This window comes from Sinocyclocheilus anshuiensis, unplaced genomic scaffold (assembly GCF_001515605.1).
Source record: "Sinocyclocheilus anshuiensis isolate Anshui unplaced genomic scaffold, SAMN03320099.WGS_v1.1 scaffold472, whole genome shotgun sequence".
NCBI lineage: Eukaryota > Metazoa > Chordata > Actinopteri > Cypriniformes > Cyprinidae > Sinocyclocheilus > Sinocyclocheilus anshuiensis.
Genome location: NW_015557102.1, coordinates 558,164 through 572,457, shown reverse-complemented (window position 1 = coordinate 572,457; position 14,294 = coordinate 558,164). Strand labels below are relative to the sequence as shown.

At 36.0% G+C, this 14,294-nt stretch overlaps 2 protein-coding genes across 2 annotated transcripts in view; both read left to right on the top strand.

The window, feature by feature from the left end:
- The first annotated feature begins 1,084 nt into the window (after positions 1-1,084).
- Positions 1,085-7,080, top strand: wdr12 (WD repeat domain 12). The gene is made up of 13 exons (XM_016472561.1): positions 1,085-1,279; positions 1,514-1,608; positions 2,028-2,122; positions 2,896-3,002; positions 3,099-3,214; positions 3,349-3,503; positions 3,625-3,670; positions 3,812-3,894; positions 3,983-4,123; positions 4,864-4,969; positions 5,049-5,181; positions 5,267-5,339; positions 6,281-7,080. The coding sequence occupies exons 1-13, from the start codon at positions 1,239-1,241 to the stop codon at positions 6,356-6,358; spliced, it is 1,269 nt and encodes a 422-aa protein (XP_016328047.1). The 5' UTR covers positions 1,085-1,238; the 3' UTR covers positions 6,359-7,080.
- Positions 7,081-7,173: 93 nt separating this feature from the next.
- Positions 7,174-14,294, top strand: part of LOC107677608 (TFIIH basal transcription factor complex helicase XPB subunit-like) — a 16,428-nt gene continuing 9,307 nt past the window's right edge. The window contains exons 1-8 of the mRNA XM_016472563.1: positions 7,174-7,344; positions 8,405-8,604; positions 8,688-8,924; positions 9,192-9,241; positions 10,972-11,107; positions 11,207-11,374; positions 11,530-11,734; positions 12,890-13,204. Coding sequence (XP_016328049.1) covers positions 7,317-7,344; positions 8,405-8,604; positions 8,688-8,924; positions 9,192-9,241; positions 10,972-11,107; positions 11,207-11,374; positions 11,530-11,734; positions 12,890-13,204 — 1,339 coding nt within the window. The 5' untranslated portion in view covers positions 7,174-7,316. The remainder of the gene's footprint in view (positions 7,345-8,404; positions 8,605-8,687; positions 8,925-9,191; positions 9,242-10,971; positions 11,108-11,206; positions 11,375-11,529; positions 11,735-12,889; positions 13,205-14,294) is intronic.

The following is a 14,294-nucleotide window of genomic DNA, read 5'->3' as shown; positions in this document are numbered from 1 at the left end:
TTGGAGTATAAGAGTATATTGCAAAATGGCTTGCTTCCCATGACTGAAAAATTGTTATCTAAAGAGGAATGATCAGACTTTTTTTCACTGCAAAGACAACCGAGAAGTGACCAGTAATTAGTGGTTAAATTTGTAAATGGACAAAATATTGTAAGCAAAATATTTAGCTATTTTTGGCTTGGCCCATTTTAAAAAATATTTTTAATTTAATTTTTACTTATTTGATAGTATACAGTATATGTGTGCGTACCTGGTATTCCCTTCATTATGGGGTCCAAACATCCCCACAAGGATAGGAATACCTTATGGGGACTTTCTTTCTTTCTTTTTTTTTTGGCCTCTACGAGGCAACAAGATTATAAATCATACAGAATGAAATTTTTTGAAAATCTAAAAATGCAGAACGTTTTCTGTGTTGGGTAGGTTTAGGGTTAGAGGAGAGTAAATACAGTTTGTACAGTATAAAAACCGTTATGTCTGTGGAATGTCCCCATAAAATATGTAAACCAGTGCATATGTGTGACATGAATTGTGACATGATTATTACACTTTATTAGGCTACATATTTTATTAATTACATATATTATATGAGTACTGAGAATGTAATGAAACTAACAAAACAAAACAAAACAACAACAACAAAACTGTTTTGGGACAGGATTGTATCTACTTAATGTTTCATTGAAAATATCTTAATGACCTTTATAATATGTTTAATTTTTTTTATGTAAAATGTAGTTTCTTGCTTTGTTTTCTTTATTTTGAGGTGAAAGTGTTTTGGGATGTGGATTTGGGTAAATCTGAGTACTGTGTGAGACTGTCTCACTCGGACATTGTGATCTATTTTCTAACTCTAGACATTTGACTATTTGTGTTTTTTCTTTTTTTTCCCGGGAAAACATCTGAGAAGCAGGGGAGAGCAGCAAAACATTTCCATTGTCCAGCATCTCGTTATTTTAAAATGGGTCTGCATTGCAACAATCACACTCTACCAAATTTATACCGTCTTTTCACTGGAAATCCAAGTCGTTTTATATTTTCAAAGTAGGCCTATGTAACCCAACTCAGACATAAACAGTTGCAAGCGCATTTGTCGACCATCGATTGCTCTGTGATCGACTGTCACGTCTTCATTCACAAGCATTGGGTACCACATGGTGGCAAAGGGGCTCCATACAGAGTGAAGTTCGCCAGTAATCACATGTGTTTTCTTAATAGTTACAGTCTAATAAGATAAAATGTCGCAGGTACAGGCCCGGTTCTTCACCGAAAACAAAAAGTGAGTATATTTGGTGTGCATAATACAAACAGCTGAAACGTTTAGCTTAGCTAGATATGAGCTATCCAGCTGATTTTGCTTAGTAGTATTCATAGTGTTTGTTTATATAGTGAAAGTCGTTTCTTTATAAGCTGTGCTCAAAATGATGTGGGTTTTTAACAGTTTTTGATATAAGCAGATGTAGGCTGTGTTTGTACTAGATGTAAGATGTTCTCCTCATGCTCTTCTCTGTAGGTATCTAATAGATGATGTTCCATTCTCCATCCCTGCTGCCTCGGAGGTGACGGACCTCAGTGCTGTCATCAACAAACTGCTGGAAGCTAAGAATGGTCAGCTTGTTTACCATTCATTCTTTTTGATCACGTGTTTTCACCTTGTTATGTTGCAGCATACTTGCCTACCATAACACTAAAAATAATTTTCTAAACATTGTGTAACTTCACAATGTTCAGCAATTGATATAAGGATACAGAAACGCATTAAAGCATGTCAACATATTCTGTTACACCAAATACACAAAATAATGATCTTTAAAAAAGCATCATATGACCCCTTTAATTCTTGATATTCTCATTTCCTCAATGAAATGACCATGGTCACTAAACATATAGGATGGGTTGGGATTTCAAGTTAGGATGTTTCTGTAATACAGCCCCAGATTCTGACTTTTGGAGCGGCCGTGCTTGATCATATTTCCCTTCTATTTGTCATTTAATTAAATTCACATCACTCATGTCTCTTTTTACAGATGGACACAAACATGTTGAGTTTGATTTCCTGGTTCAAGGTCAGTTTCTCCGCACTTCACTGGCCAGTCGCATGGAGACAGAGAACATCTCAACGGTATGGCAATGCTTTTAATGTAGTCTCGCCAGCACACATCTATGGACTGCCTACAGTCTGTTCATTGACATATTATGCGCACAACAATTACAAGCTCCAATCAGATTGCTTGACAGTAACATATTGTTTCAGTCAGACTATTTAAGACTGAATTTAAAGGATTAGTTAAACCAAAAATTTAAATTGTCATCATTTACTCACCCACTTGTTGTTCAAATCTGTAAGACTTCTGTTTATCTTTGGAACTCAAATGAAAATTTTGTTTTAATATTGCCTCAACATTTTTATAAAAGATTTCTATTTCCAAACAAATGTTTTTTTGAATGGTCTCTTCATCAAAAATCCTGGAAAATGTGTAAAAACATTAAAATAATAAGCAGGACAACTGTTTTCAACATTGTGAATTATAAAATAAATATTTCTTGAACATCAGATATGCATATTAGAATGATTTCTGTCTTATAATGTGACACTGAAGACTGAAGTAATCGCTGCTAAAATTGAGCTTTGCCATAACAGGAATAAATTACATTTTAAAATGTATTACAGTTAAAAAAACCTGTTATTTCAGATTGTAGATTCAGATTCAAATTGTAAACAAAAATGACACCGTAAAAGTAATCCATATGAATTGGTGCAATTGTTTAACTCTTTTCAAGCTGTGTTTAATGGTTAAACTGCTATGAAAGTGAAACAGTGAATCTGTTCAACTTGCAAAAATATATTTGCAGTTTGGTTAAATGCTCAAGTGTGTTGTATGTGTGTGTTTACAGGAAGACGTGGTGGAAATAGAATATGTTGAGAAGTTCACAGCCCCACAGCCAGAGGAGTGTATCATGCATGATGACTGGATCAGCTCGGTGGAGGCAGATTCTGAATGGTGCATTTCATGCAAAACTAAACAGAAGTCACAATCAATTTGCTTGGACAGTTTTGTGGCTGATATATAAAATTATTTCCTCTGCCCGAATCCCAGGATCCTCACAGGCTCGTATGATAAGACTGCACGGATTTGGTCTATGGAAGGGAAGGCAGTGATGACTGTGGCTGGACACACTGATGTTGTGAAGGATGTAGCCTGGGTGAAGAGAGGTTAGAATCTTTACAGTATGAGATGCCTAATGTAATTTGTATGAATCTGATGAGTGTTAATCTGAGAGCTAATGATGCATTAGGTTTCTGAATTTGTCAGTTCTTTTTCTGTTTGATGGTTCTGTGGCTTCTAGATGGTCTGAGCTCTCTGCTCCTGTCCGCATCTCTGGATCAAACAATCATGTTATGGGAGTGGAATTCCGAACGGAACAAAGTGAAGGCCCGACACTGTTGCCGTGGACACGCGGGAAGTGTAGACACAGTTGCTGTCGACCCCACTAGGACGAAGGTTTGTGTGTTTGCTACTCTTTCTGTCTGTTTGTCTTTTCTAATGTTAACCAAAAACAACATCATACATTTAGCTTGCTAGACATACTGTGTGTATGTCTAATGTTTTGTTTTCTCTTCAGTTTTGCAGTGGCTCATGGGACAAAATGCTTAAGATATGGTCAGCAGGTATGTTTTCTTTAGAACATTCAATGAGATGTTTAATTCAGAAAGATAAAAGATAAACATCCACCTTCAAAAAAGAAAGCAATGAAATGATGTCAAGTAATTCTTTAGAAAAAAGCTGACTTGTATTATTGTTGTCCTCAGTGCCAACAGAGGAAGAGGATGAGATCGAGGAACCCAACAGGCCTCGCAAAAAACAGAAAACAGAGCAGATGGGGCTCACGCGGGTTGGTATCTATGCATGCTCTTGACACAAGGACACTTGTTATTAATTAACACTTTGCAGCTTTATAAATTCTTGTTATTCTGCTCTAGACTCCCCTCATGACTTTCTCTGGTCATAATGAGGCAGTGTCCTCTGTGCTCTGGATGGACGCTGAGGAGCTGTGCAGTGCATCATGGGATCACACCATCCGTCTATGGGATGCAGAGACTGGTGGACAGAAGAATGCAATAGTGAGTGACACCAGTTCATCATAGAAATATAGTATTAGATCCATTTGTTTTTGTGTGAAAGTGATTTCATTTTTTCCCCTCTAAGAACATATTATAACATTTTTCAGTTCTCTAGTGTCTGCATTGTGTCACAGATGTGGACAGGAGAGCATAATCAAATGTTATTTATGAACTATTTATAAATAATAATTGTAATTGTTGTTGTTGTTGTTTCTAAATAATTTATAAATAACATATTAAAGGTTACATGTATTTTATAAATTATTTATAAATAATAATTATAAACAACAGTTTATGCTTATTATTGATACTTTTTTCCATTTTTACTTATAACTTAGTCTCTTTTACTTATTTATAAATAATAATTTGAATAATAATACTACTACTAATTATTATAATAATTTTTGTAATAATTATTATAATTATTGTGATGGGTGGGGCTTCTGGACAAGTGAAGTGTGTAGTTTTTGCACCACTGGTGTCACCAAGCATAAAATAATGACTGTTTTCATACATTGTTTCTGAAAATTTCCCCTTCTGCCACTGGACAGACAAACGGAAAGTTGTACACCATTGGTTTAGCCACTGTTGATCTGTTGGGCTGATCACAGTGTTTTCTGCTTACTACTAGTCTCTGCATATTAAGTTGGGTCAGGAGAATGTATTTTAAGAAGTGAAAAATATACACGCATTACCTTTAAGGACTGTTGGGTTTACAGACTGATGTTCTTGCATTGCAGACGGGCAGTAAGGTTTTCAACTGTATCTCATACTCTCCACTGTGTCGCCGTCTGGCCTCGGGCACCACCGACAGACATGTGCGTCTATGGGACCCAAGATCTAAAGGTCACTATCAGAGATCCCATATAATGATGCCCTTTCATACTAAGGTATTGTCATTGCTCATATCTCTCGGTTTGTCCAGACGGCTCTCTAGTTCTCCTGTCTCTAACGTCCCATAACGGTTGGGTGACGGCAGTCAGGTGGTCTCCATCTCACGAGCATCAGCTGGTGTCCGGATCTCTAGATAATGTGGTCAAACTGTGGGACACAAGGAGGTGTGCGACTTACAGATACATTATAACCCAACACCATCCTGTTCCCACATGTCTGTCCCTAACAGTCCTGGTTTCTGCTTTACAGCTGTAAAGCTCCACTGTATGATCTTGCTGCCCATGAAGACAAAGTAATGTGCGTTGACTGGACAGAGAATGGGGTATGACAAACCATTCAAATATTTGTCTGTTTTACCAGCACTGTTAAATACGCCAAGAAATCAAATGGGTTGTTCACATCAAAATTAATATTCTGTGCGATAAACATTTTAATTGTAGACAAACTTTGATGTTGGCTTGGGAAAGCCTAGCCTGAAAGTTTAAAAAAACTTCCAAAAATTTTAAAAAGATGGCATGATAGCATGATTTAACACACTGCTAGCATGTTTTATGTCATAAGTAGCATGTTGTATAGCGTGATTTATCACACTGGTAGCATGACTTAGGACTGCTTGTATGATTCAGCACAATGCTAGCATATTTCTAGCATGATTTAGCACACTGCTAGCATGTTTGGGACCGATAAAATGTGCTCTAGAATGGCAATGTCTTGTCTCCCTAAGATATGAATAGCGCTTGCTTCCTCCTGGCAATTTCTATAGTCACAATAAAATTATTTGTTGGTTTGCACGCCTAACAATTGTTTATGGTAAAATGCCCAGAATATGTTATTTTGAAAGTGTTTAATTAGGCATAGTACAAGGCAATGGTTCTCAACCAGGGTCCTCAACAAATTCCCAGTAAGTCAGAAAATTGTTTACAATTTACTTATTTTAACATGATCTTAATTAAAATGTTAATAACACTAAATCTTGAAATGACATCATAGTTTTGAGTTTATGTGTTTTTATTACAACCAGAAGTACTTGTCAGCTTAGATATGAGGGCCTTTAAATATTGTCTTGGAAAAAGAGGGTCAAAAAGGTTGAGAACCATTAGTCTGTAAGGATTTGTCCTATACCTACTTCCTGTTTCAATAGAAAACACGGTAAAGAAAACTGTATGCCGAACCATTTCATGGGGTCTTTAAAAGTGAGTAAACTTGAAGTATATTTCTGTGGATTTATCACAATTTCTTTTCTCTGTCTGCTTTCGTTTCTAGCTGATTTTGAGTGGAGGAGCAGATAACAAACTCTACACATACAGATACTCGGCATGTGTCTCGGATGCAGGAGCGTAGAACAGTCTTCTCTGGTGCCAGCTGTCCTTTTACTTTGGAATCGTCATTGGGAACATAAGCAACATCAACTTTTACTTTATAACCAACAACAAACTCTTACTTTATGAACCAGCTACAAACATACAACAAAACCTCACAGCCTTACGAGAGACAAACACATAGTTCATGAACAAATTGCTGTGCAAATCATGTGTAAAGCTATTCTTATGTACATTGTCACATTCAGTTCATTGGAGTGCTTTACATATGAATGAATGGTTTCAAGAATCATTTGCTCTAATTTGATGAGCTTCTGTTCAATGAATTAGGTCTCATCCAACCTCATTCAATGTGACAATTTACATAACGGGTTTACCGATGATTTACACACAAATCAATAAGTTCTGCTCATGTTTTATGAGTAAGGCACATAGTCTTATGTTTATTGTTCACAGTGATATTCAGTGTTTAATGCTCAATACAGCATCTGAAACCAGTCATGTGTCAGTTTTTACTCTGTTGCCTTTTCATAACAAATCATAAAAGTTAAAATTGTTCAATTGTTGGTTAGTTGTGTGGTAAATTGTGACGAGTTCTGTAGTTTTAATAATTTTGAATTTGAAATGATATATTTTGTTTGTTCTTTCACGCATAACGTCCTGTCTTTAAATATGATACTGTTCCAGATAATGTTGATCTCGGGACTGTACTGAAGTGAAATAAATTCTAAATTACAGTTAAAATGGAGAATGTGTTTTATTTCGCGCCAGTTCGAGAGCGGTCAGTGAACGTCCAGCCGGCAGGTGGCGGTAGAGTTCTGGGTTAGTTTACATTTCTCAACCGGTTTATCCGTAGAGAAAGCGTGCTGGACATGGCCGCTGCAGCAGTGACGTCCTAATCTATCCTGCAATTTTTGTATTCAAATGTGTTAAACCACCACTGAATTCACAACAGGAGAGTGTTTTTTAGGGCTGACACCATGGGGAAGAAAGATAAGAGTGTTCGAGGTAAGATGGATGCCATGCTTTAGAAATAAACACAATTTAATCAAAGTTTGATGGACCATGCAAGATCTGCTGTTATCTACCGTGTTTAACTAATGCAGCAGAAACCATTACAAAGGCATTATGGTTTAAAGATAACCATGAGCTTATTTCTGTTCAAAAGTAATATCATATAAACATTATGGTATACATACATCTAAACAGACTCTTAAATCAGGAGTGCTCAATCCTGTTCCATTCCCTTTTGAAAATGAAATACCATTACTTATATTGCACTTATAGTGTACTTAAAGTGAATATATTATAAAGGTGGATTGTGTGTATATATACACTAATAAAGAACATACTTGCAGATAATATAGTTGTAATGAAATAAAACGGCACTTAAGGGTGCTTAAAGAAAGTAAGTACACCTTGCAATGTCCAATTAAAAGTTTTACTTTGCATCTTAAGTCATTATATTTTGATGATCTTTTGTCATGCTTTGAAGAAGTACACTTATATGTGTTCAGTACAACATACATGTGAAGTACTTGATTACAATTTTAACTTCGTTTTTGATATTACATTTAAAGTTATTTTAAATGTAATAGATTGTACTATAATTGCAAATGTGTAATTAAAATGTTATTAAAATTTATGACACAAGTTTCAACAGAAGTTACATTTTAGTTTACTATAAATGCTTGTCAGTGCATTCAGCAGTACATTTTAATCATATTTCAATGACAATATTAGTAATTATGAAATTACAGAAATACTTGGGTGGGTTCAATTAACTGCATTTAATAAAAAATAATTGTTACATTCACATTACATTCACAGTCGCACTTAAGAATATTCTTAAGTATATTATTTACATCATAGACACTCCTTGTAAAATTATGTTAAAGTTTAGATCCAGATATTGTTTCTAAATGCTATTAACTTAAACTATTGCTAAAAACACCTGACCAGCGAGGTCTTTAGGTTCTTTTTTTGGAACTCACAGACAAGGTTTAAACTATAACCAGATCTTCTAAAATCGCTTAAGTGTTTTTTTGGTTTTTTTTTTTCACTTTAGATAAAAAGTCCAAGAAACGTTATTATGATGAGGAAGAGGATGATGAAGAGGTGATGGGCAGTGAGTCTCAGGAGGCTGTTCCAGCAGCTGCTGGGAAGCAGGTGGATGAATCCAGCACTAAACTGGATGAGTATGGAGCCAAAGACTACAGACTACAGATGCTTCTCAAGAATGACCACACTTCCCGGCCCCTATGGGTGGTAAGACTAAAGATCCTTGATTTATTAGGCAGTTACAACAGAAGCTACGACTATCCCTTTATGTATGTGTTTGACTGTTGTAGGCTCCTGATGGTCACATCTTCCTAGAGGCTTTCTCTCCCGTGTATAAATACGCTCAGGACTTCCTGGTGGCCATATCAGAGCCGGTGTGCAGACCTACCCATGTGCACGAGTACAAGCTGACGGCTTATTCTCTATACGCCGCTGTGAGTGTCGGCCTGCAGACCTCTGACATCATAGAGTACCTGCAGAAACTCAGCAAGACCTCTGTGCCAGACGGCATAGTGCAGTTTATAAAGGTGTGTGTGTGTGTTGGAAGTGAAGTCTGTGTGAACCATGATTGTGGGAACCATTCCATACTCTTAAACCAATGCACTTGCACATTCACACTCCAAAAAAGTGTGTATTACAACTCTTTGTTGAATTGCATGTTTCTCATTTGCAAGTCACTTTAGATAAAAGCATCTGCTAAATGCATAAATGTTATGTAACATATATATATATATTTTTTTTTTACAATTTTTATATATCAAAGCCACTCTTTTACTCTCTCTGTTCTCCTGCAGTTGTGCACAGTGAGCTACGGTAAAGTCAAACTGGTCCTGAAACACAACAGGTCAGTTCGTTCTACATAGATTCCTCTTTCTTTACTTCTTACTAAAGAAAGGTTAAATAATTAGATATGTATGAGCACGTTGTATATTGAATATTACATATCACTTATGGTCTATTGAATGTTTTAGATGTTAGTTCTGACATCTGGTGGTGTTTTGAGCATAGCAGATAGTATTTAGATAAGAGGAAGTTGGGTGTTGTTTAGTCTCAGCCTCAGACGTCACGCCCACGGACCGTTGGCTAATGCTGATGCATACGGCACACAAAAGTGGAAACACTTCAGGAGTTTCGAAGTCGTCATCGGATTGGTTGAATTATACAGGATTTCCGGGAGACTTGTGTGTCGCGTTCTATAAGGTTCCGCCTGGAAACAAAGATGCCGTGACGCCAAACCCCCTCACGAATGTAGAAAGCCGTCGCGTTTACAACTGTGACAATGAGCGCTTATCAGGATCAACTAAACTGGATTTTCAAAAGTATGTGAAATATTTAAAGTTTGCGGCACAGAATCTTTAAAATACACCGGTCTGTTATTGTGGCGACATTTCCACGCCCCGAAACGTGACGCTGAAACGAACTGTGATTGGTTGTTTGACATGTCGGTCAAACGGCCTCATGGGCGGGCCTTGGCCAATGAAAGCTGCCATGGATTCCACACCTTCAGCCGTCAGTCTGAAGGTCTGGCTACGCGAGACTAGGTGTTGTTTGGCTAGGGATACTCTTTGGATTCAGCTGAACTTGGATGTGAAGTGTTAGCTTTGAATCTTAAGATTGCATGTACTTGATTCAGAAGCATAAATGTAAATTTAATGGTGAAATTTAATTGTTTATTGTGGACTACGGTTCAGTAAGATTTTTGTAAAATGTTTTTTAAAAGAGTGTCAAGGCTGCATTTATTTGATCAAAAATACAGTAAAAACAGTAATATTGAAATATTACAATTTAAAAGTAACCGTTTTCTATTTTGATATTTTTTTAAATGCTATTTTTCAGTCTTCACTGTCATATGATCCTTCAGAAATCATTTTACGATTCTAATCTGATGCTTAAACACTTAGTGGAGGATTTTGCTGCTGAATATTTTTGTGGATTTATTTTGTTTTTTTTTCTTTATTTCAGGATCGTTTAATAAATGGAAAGTTAAAAACAGCATTCATTTGAAATATATATATTTTTTGTAACATTGTAGATGTCTTTATTGCCACATTTGTGACCCTGGAGCACAAACTAGTCTTAAGTCGCTGGGATACATTTGTAGCAGTAGCCAAAAATACATTGTATGGGTCAAAATTATTGAATTTCCTACTGTAAATATATCAAAACTTAATTTTTGATTAGTAATATGCATTGCTAAGAACTTCATTTGGACAACTTTAAAGTCGATTTTCTCAATATTTTGTTTTTTTTTACACAGTCAGATTCCAGATTTCAAATAGTTGTATCTCGGCCAAATATTGTCCAATCCTAACAACCTTACATCAATGGAAAGCTTATTTATTCAGCTTTCAGATGTTGTATAAATCTCAATTTCGAAAAATTGACCCTTATGACTGGTTTTGTGGTCCAGGGTCACATTTGATCAGTTTAATGCATCCTTGACTTGCTATGTAAAAGTATAAAAATTGTACTGACCACAGACTTTTTGGTGAGTTCATAAAAACTAGACACTGCAACAACTACATGGCATTAATAGTGCAGATGGTTAAGTTTGTGTGTGTGTGTTGAGAACAGGTACTTTGTGGAGAGTGCGTTCCCTGATGTCATTCAGAGGCTCTTACAGGACACAGTGATTCGGGACTGTCGTCTTCGGTCTGCTGAGGGTGAGGAGACTGAGCTCATCACTGAGACCATCTCTAGCAAATCTGCAGTAAGTATGAGCACAAAACATGTTGTCTAGGTGGAAACATTAAGACACTTACAGTGGAGCAAAACTAAGGCCCATTTCTGGTACCATCGTCCTGTCCAGATCTCAAAGTCTCAGCAGGACAATGGTGGTCCATCCACCTCCCAGCCTGCAGACGGGCAGTGCACAGGAAATCAGGTGCCAGAGGACATCTTCAGTTACTACGAGCAGATGGACAAAGAGGAGGAGGAGGAGGAAGAGACACAAACAGTGTCTTTTGAGATCCGTCAGGTGTGTGAATGAGAATGTTACTTCATTGTGAGTTTAGGGTTAATTTACCTTGACTGTTCCTCTGACAGGCTTGGCTTAGTTCAAATGGTTATTCAGTGAAGATTTCATGCACAGTAATCTAATTGTTTCTTCCTATTTGTGCTGGCACTTGTTAGGAAATGATAGAGGAGCTTCAGAAACGTTGCATTCAGTTAGAATATCCTCTCTTGGCTGAATATGATTTCCGTAACGACACGGTAAACCCAGACATCAACATGGACCTGAAGCCCACTGCTGTGCTGAGACCATATCAGGAAAAGAGTCTAAGGAAGATGTTTGGGAACGGCAGAGCTCGATCTGGAGTCATCGTCCTGCCTTGTGGTAATTAATCTCTTAACTTATGTACAGTGTTGGAATCATTTCTTCCCAGAAGCATTTGATGCCTAGTCTTGGACTGTAGGGTGTCAGACAAGGCTTTGGAAAATGTAATTATACAATTTAGTAATGATATTTGGGAAGAGTAATGAAATCATATGAAATGAGTCATTTCATACTATTTTCCATCAATGCCCTCATTGCAACAATTATGATATAGACTTTACTGAAATTTAGTAGTTCTACCTCCAAATTAGACTACACAAGATCTTTGTACGTTTCCTTGACTTGCAACTTAAACTAATGACAGAAACCATGTCTTGCACCCCAGAAAAAAAACAAAACCTAAACAAAGAGTGTGGGAAAACACCTGGATATGTATTTTTAATAATTATTAATGGAATATTCATTTTCCAAAACAGTTAAAAGCATTTTTTTCATTGCCTGGGTTCAAGAAATGCACAATTTCTTTATTTTGTTACATGAAAAGAGGCTTTTTTTTTTTTTTACTTTAAAACCTTGTGCTTTGAAGATAAAGTGAATAATTTCTGCACCATAAAGGGATTATTGTGCTTGCTCTGCCAAAACACAAAAAATTATACATTTTAACAATGGTATGAATTTAACAGATTTTATGTAAGTAAATTTATAATTAATATATTATTTTGAATGTATAATTGTTACATTGATTCCTTAATTTAAATTTATTTAAAAAAAAAAAAAGGTTTTATACCTTTATAATTTTTTCTATACAAATTTATTGGTTATAAAAAATAGAAAAAAAATTTTTTTAAATAATTGCTGGAAATTGTACAGTTATTATAATTAGTCTTAAAACTCCAAGACAGCTATAATATCATAAATATCATAATATCATTCACAGCGAGTCATTGAAATTTTTTTAAATAATTGCTGGAAATTGTACAGTTATTATAATTAGTCTTAAAACTCCAAGACAGCTATAATATCATAATATCATTCACAGCTTTAACCAACTGTTTAAGCTTACAAAGCATAAAAAAATGTACAAGATCAAAGAATTTAAGACTACATTACCAGAGCAACTAGGGTTTAGAAGCTCTTTGAATGTTGTTATTATTGAGATAAATTGAACTGAATCGACATTGAGGTCTTTTGTTATTCTACTGTTCTGTCCCACAGGTGCTGGAAAGTCACTGGTGGGCGTCACTGCTGCCTGCACAGTGCGTAAGCGCTGTCTGGTGTTGGGAAACTCCTCTGTGTCAGTGGAACAGTGGAAGGCTCAGTTTAAGATGTGGTCCACCATCGATGACTCCCAGATCTGCCGTTTCACTTCAGATGCAAAAGACAAACCCATCGGCTGCTCGGTGGCCATTAGTACTTATTCTATGCTGGGCCACACCACCAAACGCTCATGGGAGGCTGAGAGGGTCATGGAGTGGATGAAAAGTCAGGAGTGGGGGCTCATTATACTAGATGAGGTGCACACAATCCCAGGTAGGTTTAGTGTGTGAACATCACACACCATAACTGCAACTTGATAAAATATCAAGCGAGAAATCGTGTCGTCAAATTTTTTTTTGGCCTCTTAGATTCTTTTTTCCTCATTTCACACTAGTTAGCTCCACCCACCGTGAAATTTCAGTAATTTCAAGACAGATGACCAATTGTAATTCAGTATGCAGATATTACAAAGACATCACTGCTGTTTTTGGATTTTGAACAGAAAATATTTTAACAATGGGACATTTTCTTACCTGCGGTCTTGAAGGGATATTTCACCTAAAAATAAACTTTTTTTCACCATTTTATTTTCAACTTATTTTCAACTTCAAAAAGGTCATAAAGACATTATAAAGGTAATCTATATGAATGGATATTTATTGGAATGAATATGAAGAGTTTGGTTCCAAAACGCGATAAACGCCATTTTTAAAAAAATTGAGTTTGATGTCATTGATGAACCTGTGGTGGTTTCTGCGGTGGGGAAGAAATGTAGGCTATTAATAAGATTAGTATTGACCAAGTTCAGAGGCTGTCATATGTGGATCAACTTAATTTGTTGTGTATTTACTTGTTATTGTGTTGTGTAATTGTGTATTTACAACAGTTTCAATATGAGTTACAAGTCCGACTCTCTAACCATTAGGCCACGACTTCCCCATACTTGGTTTAATCCATGGGTAGTTTCTGAAGAGGCCAAAATCACTTTCTATTAGGGCTGGGTTTTGACACAAATTTCATGATTCGATTCGGTTCTCATTCACAAGCTTGCGATTCGATTCGACATCGATTATTTTGGATATATAGCAGGTACAGTACATGCCAAATTTTCTCAAGGGAAAAAAATCTCAACTAATGTTGTAAAATATACACGAGAGTCAGTTGGTACAACATTACTATAATATTGAAGGTTAAAATTTACTGATTTGTTAATTTACACTTAATTAAGTTTTTAAAATAATAAAGTTACAATTACATAATAATATTTCCACTTCAATTCGTTTTTCTGAAATATAAACATAATGGTGGCTGTCATAAAAACTTGATGGATTTATTCAAACATAAATTAAACATTGAAGAACAG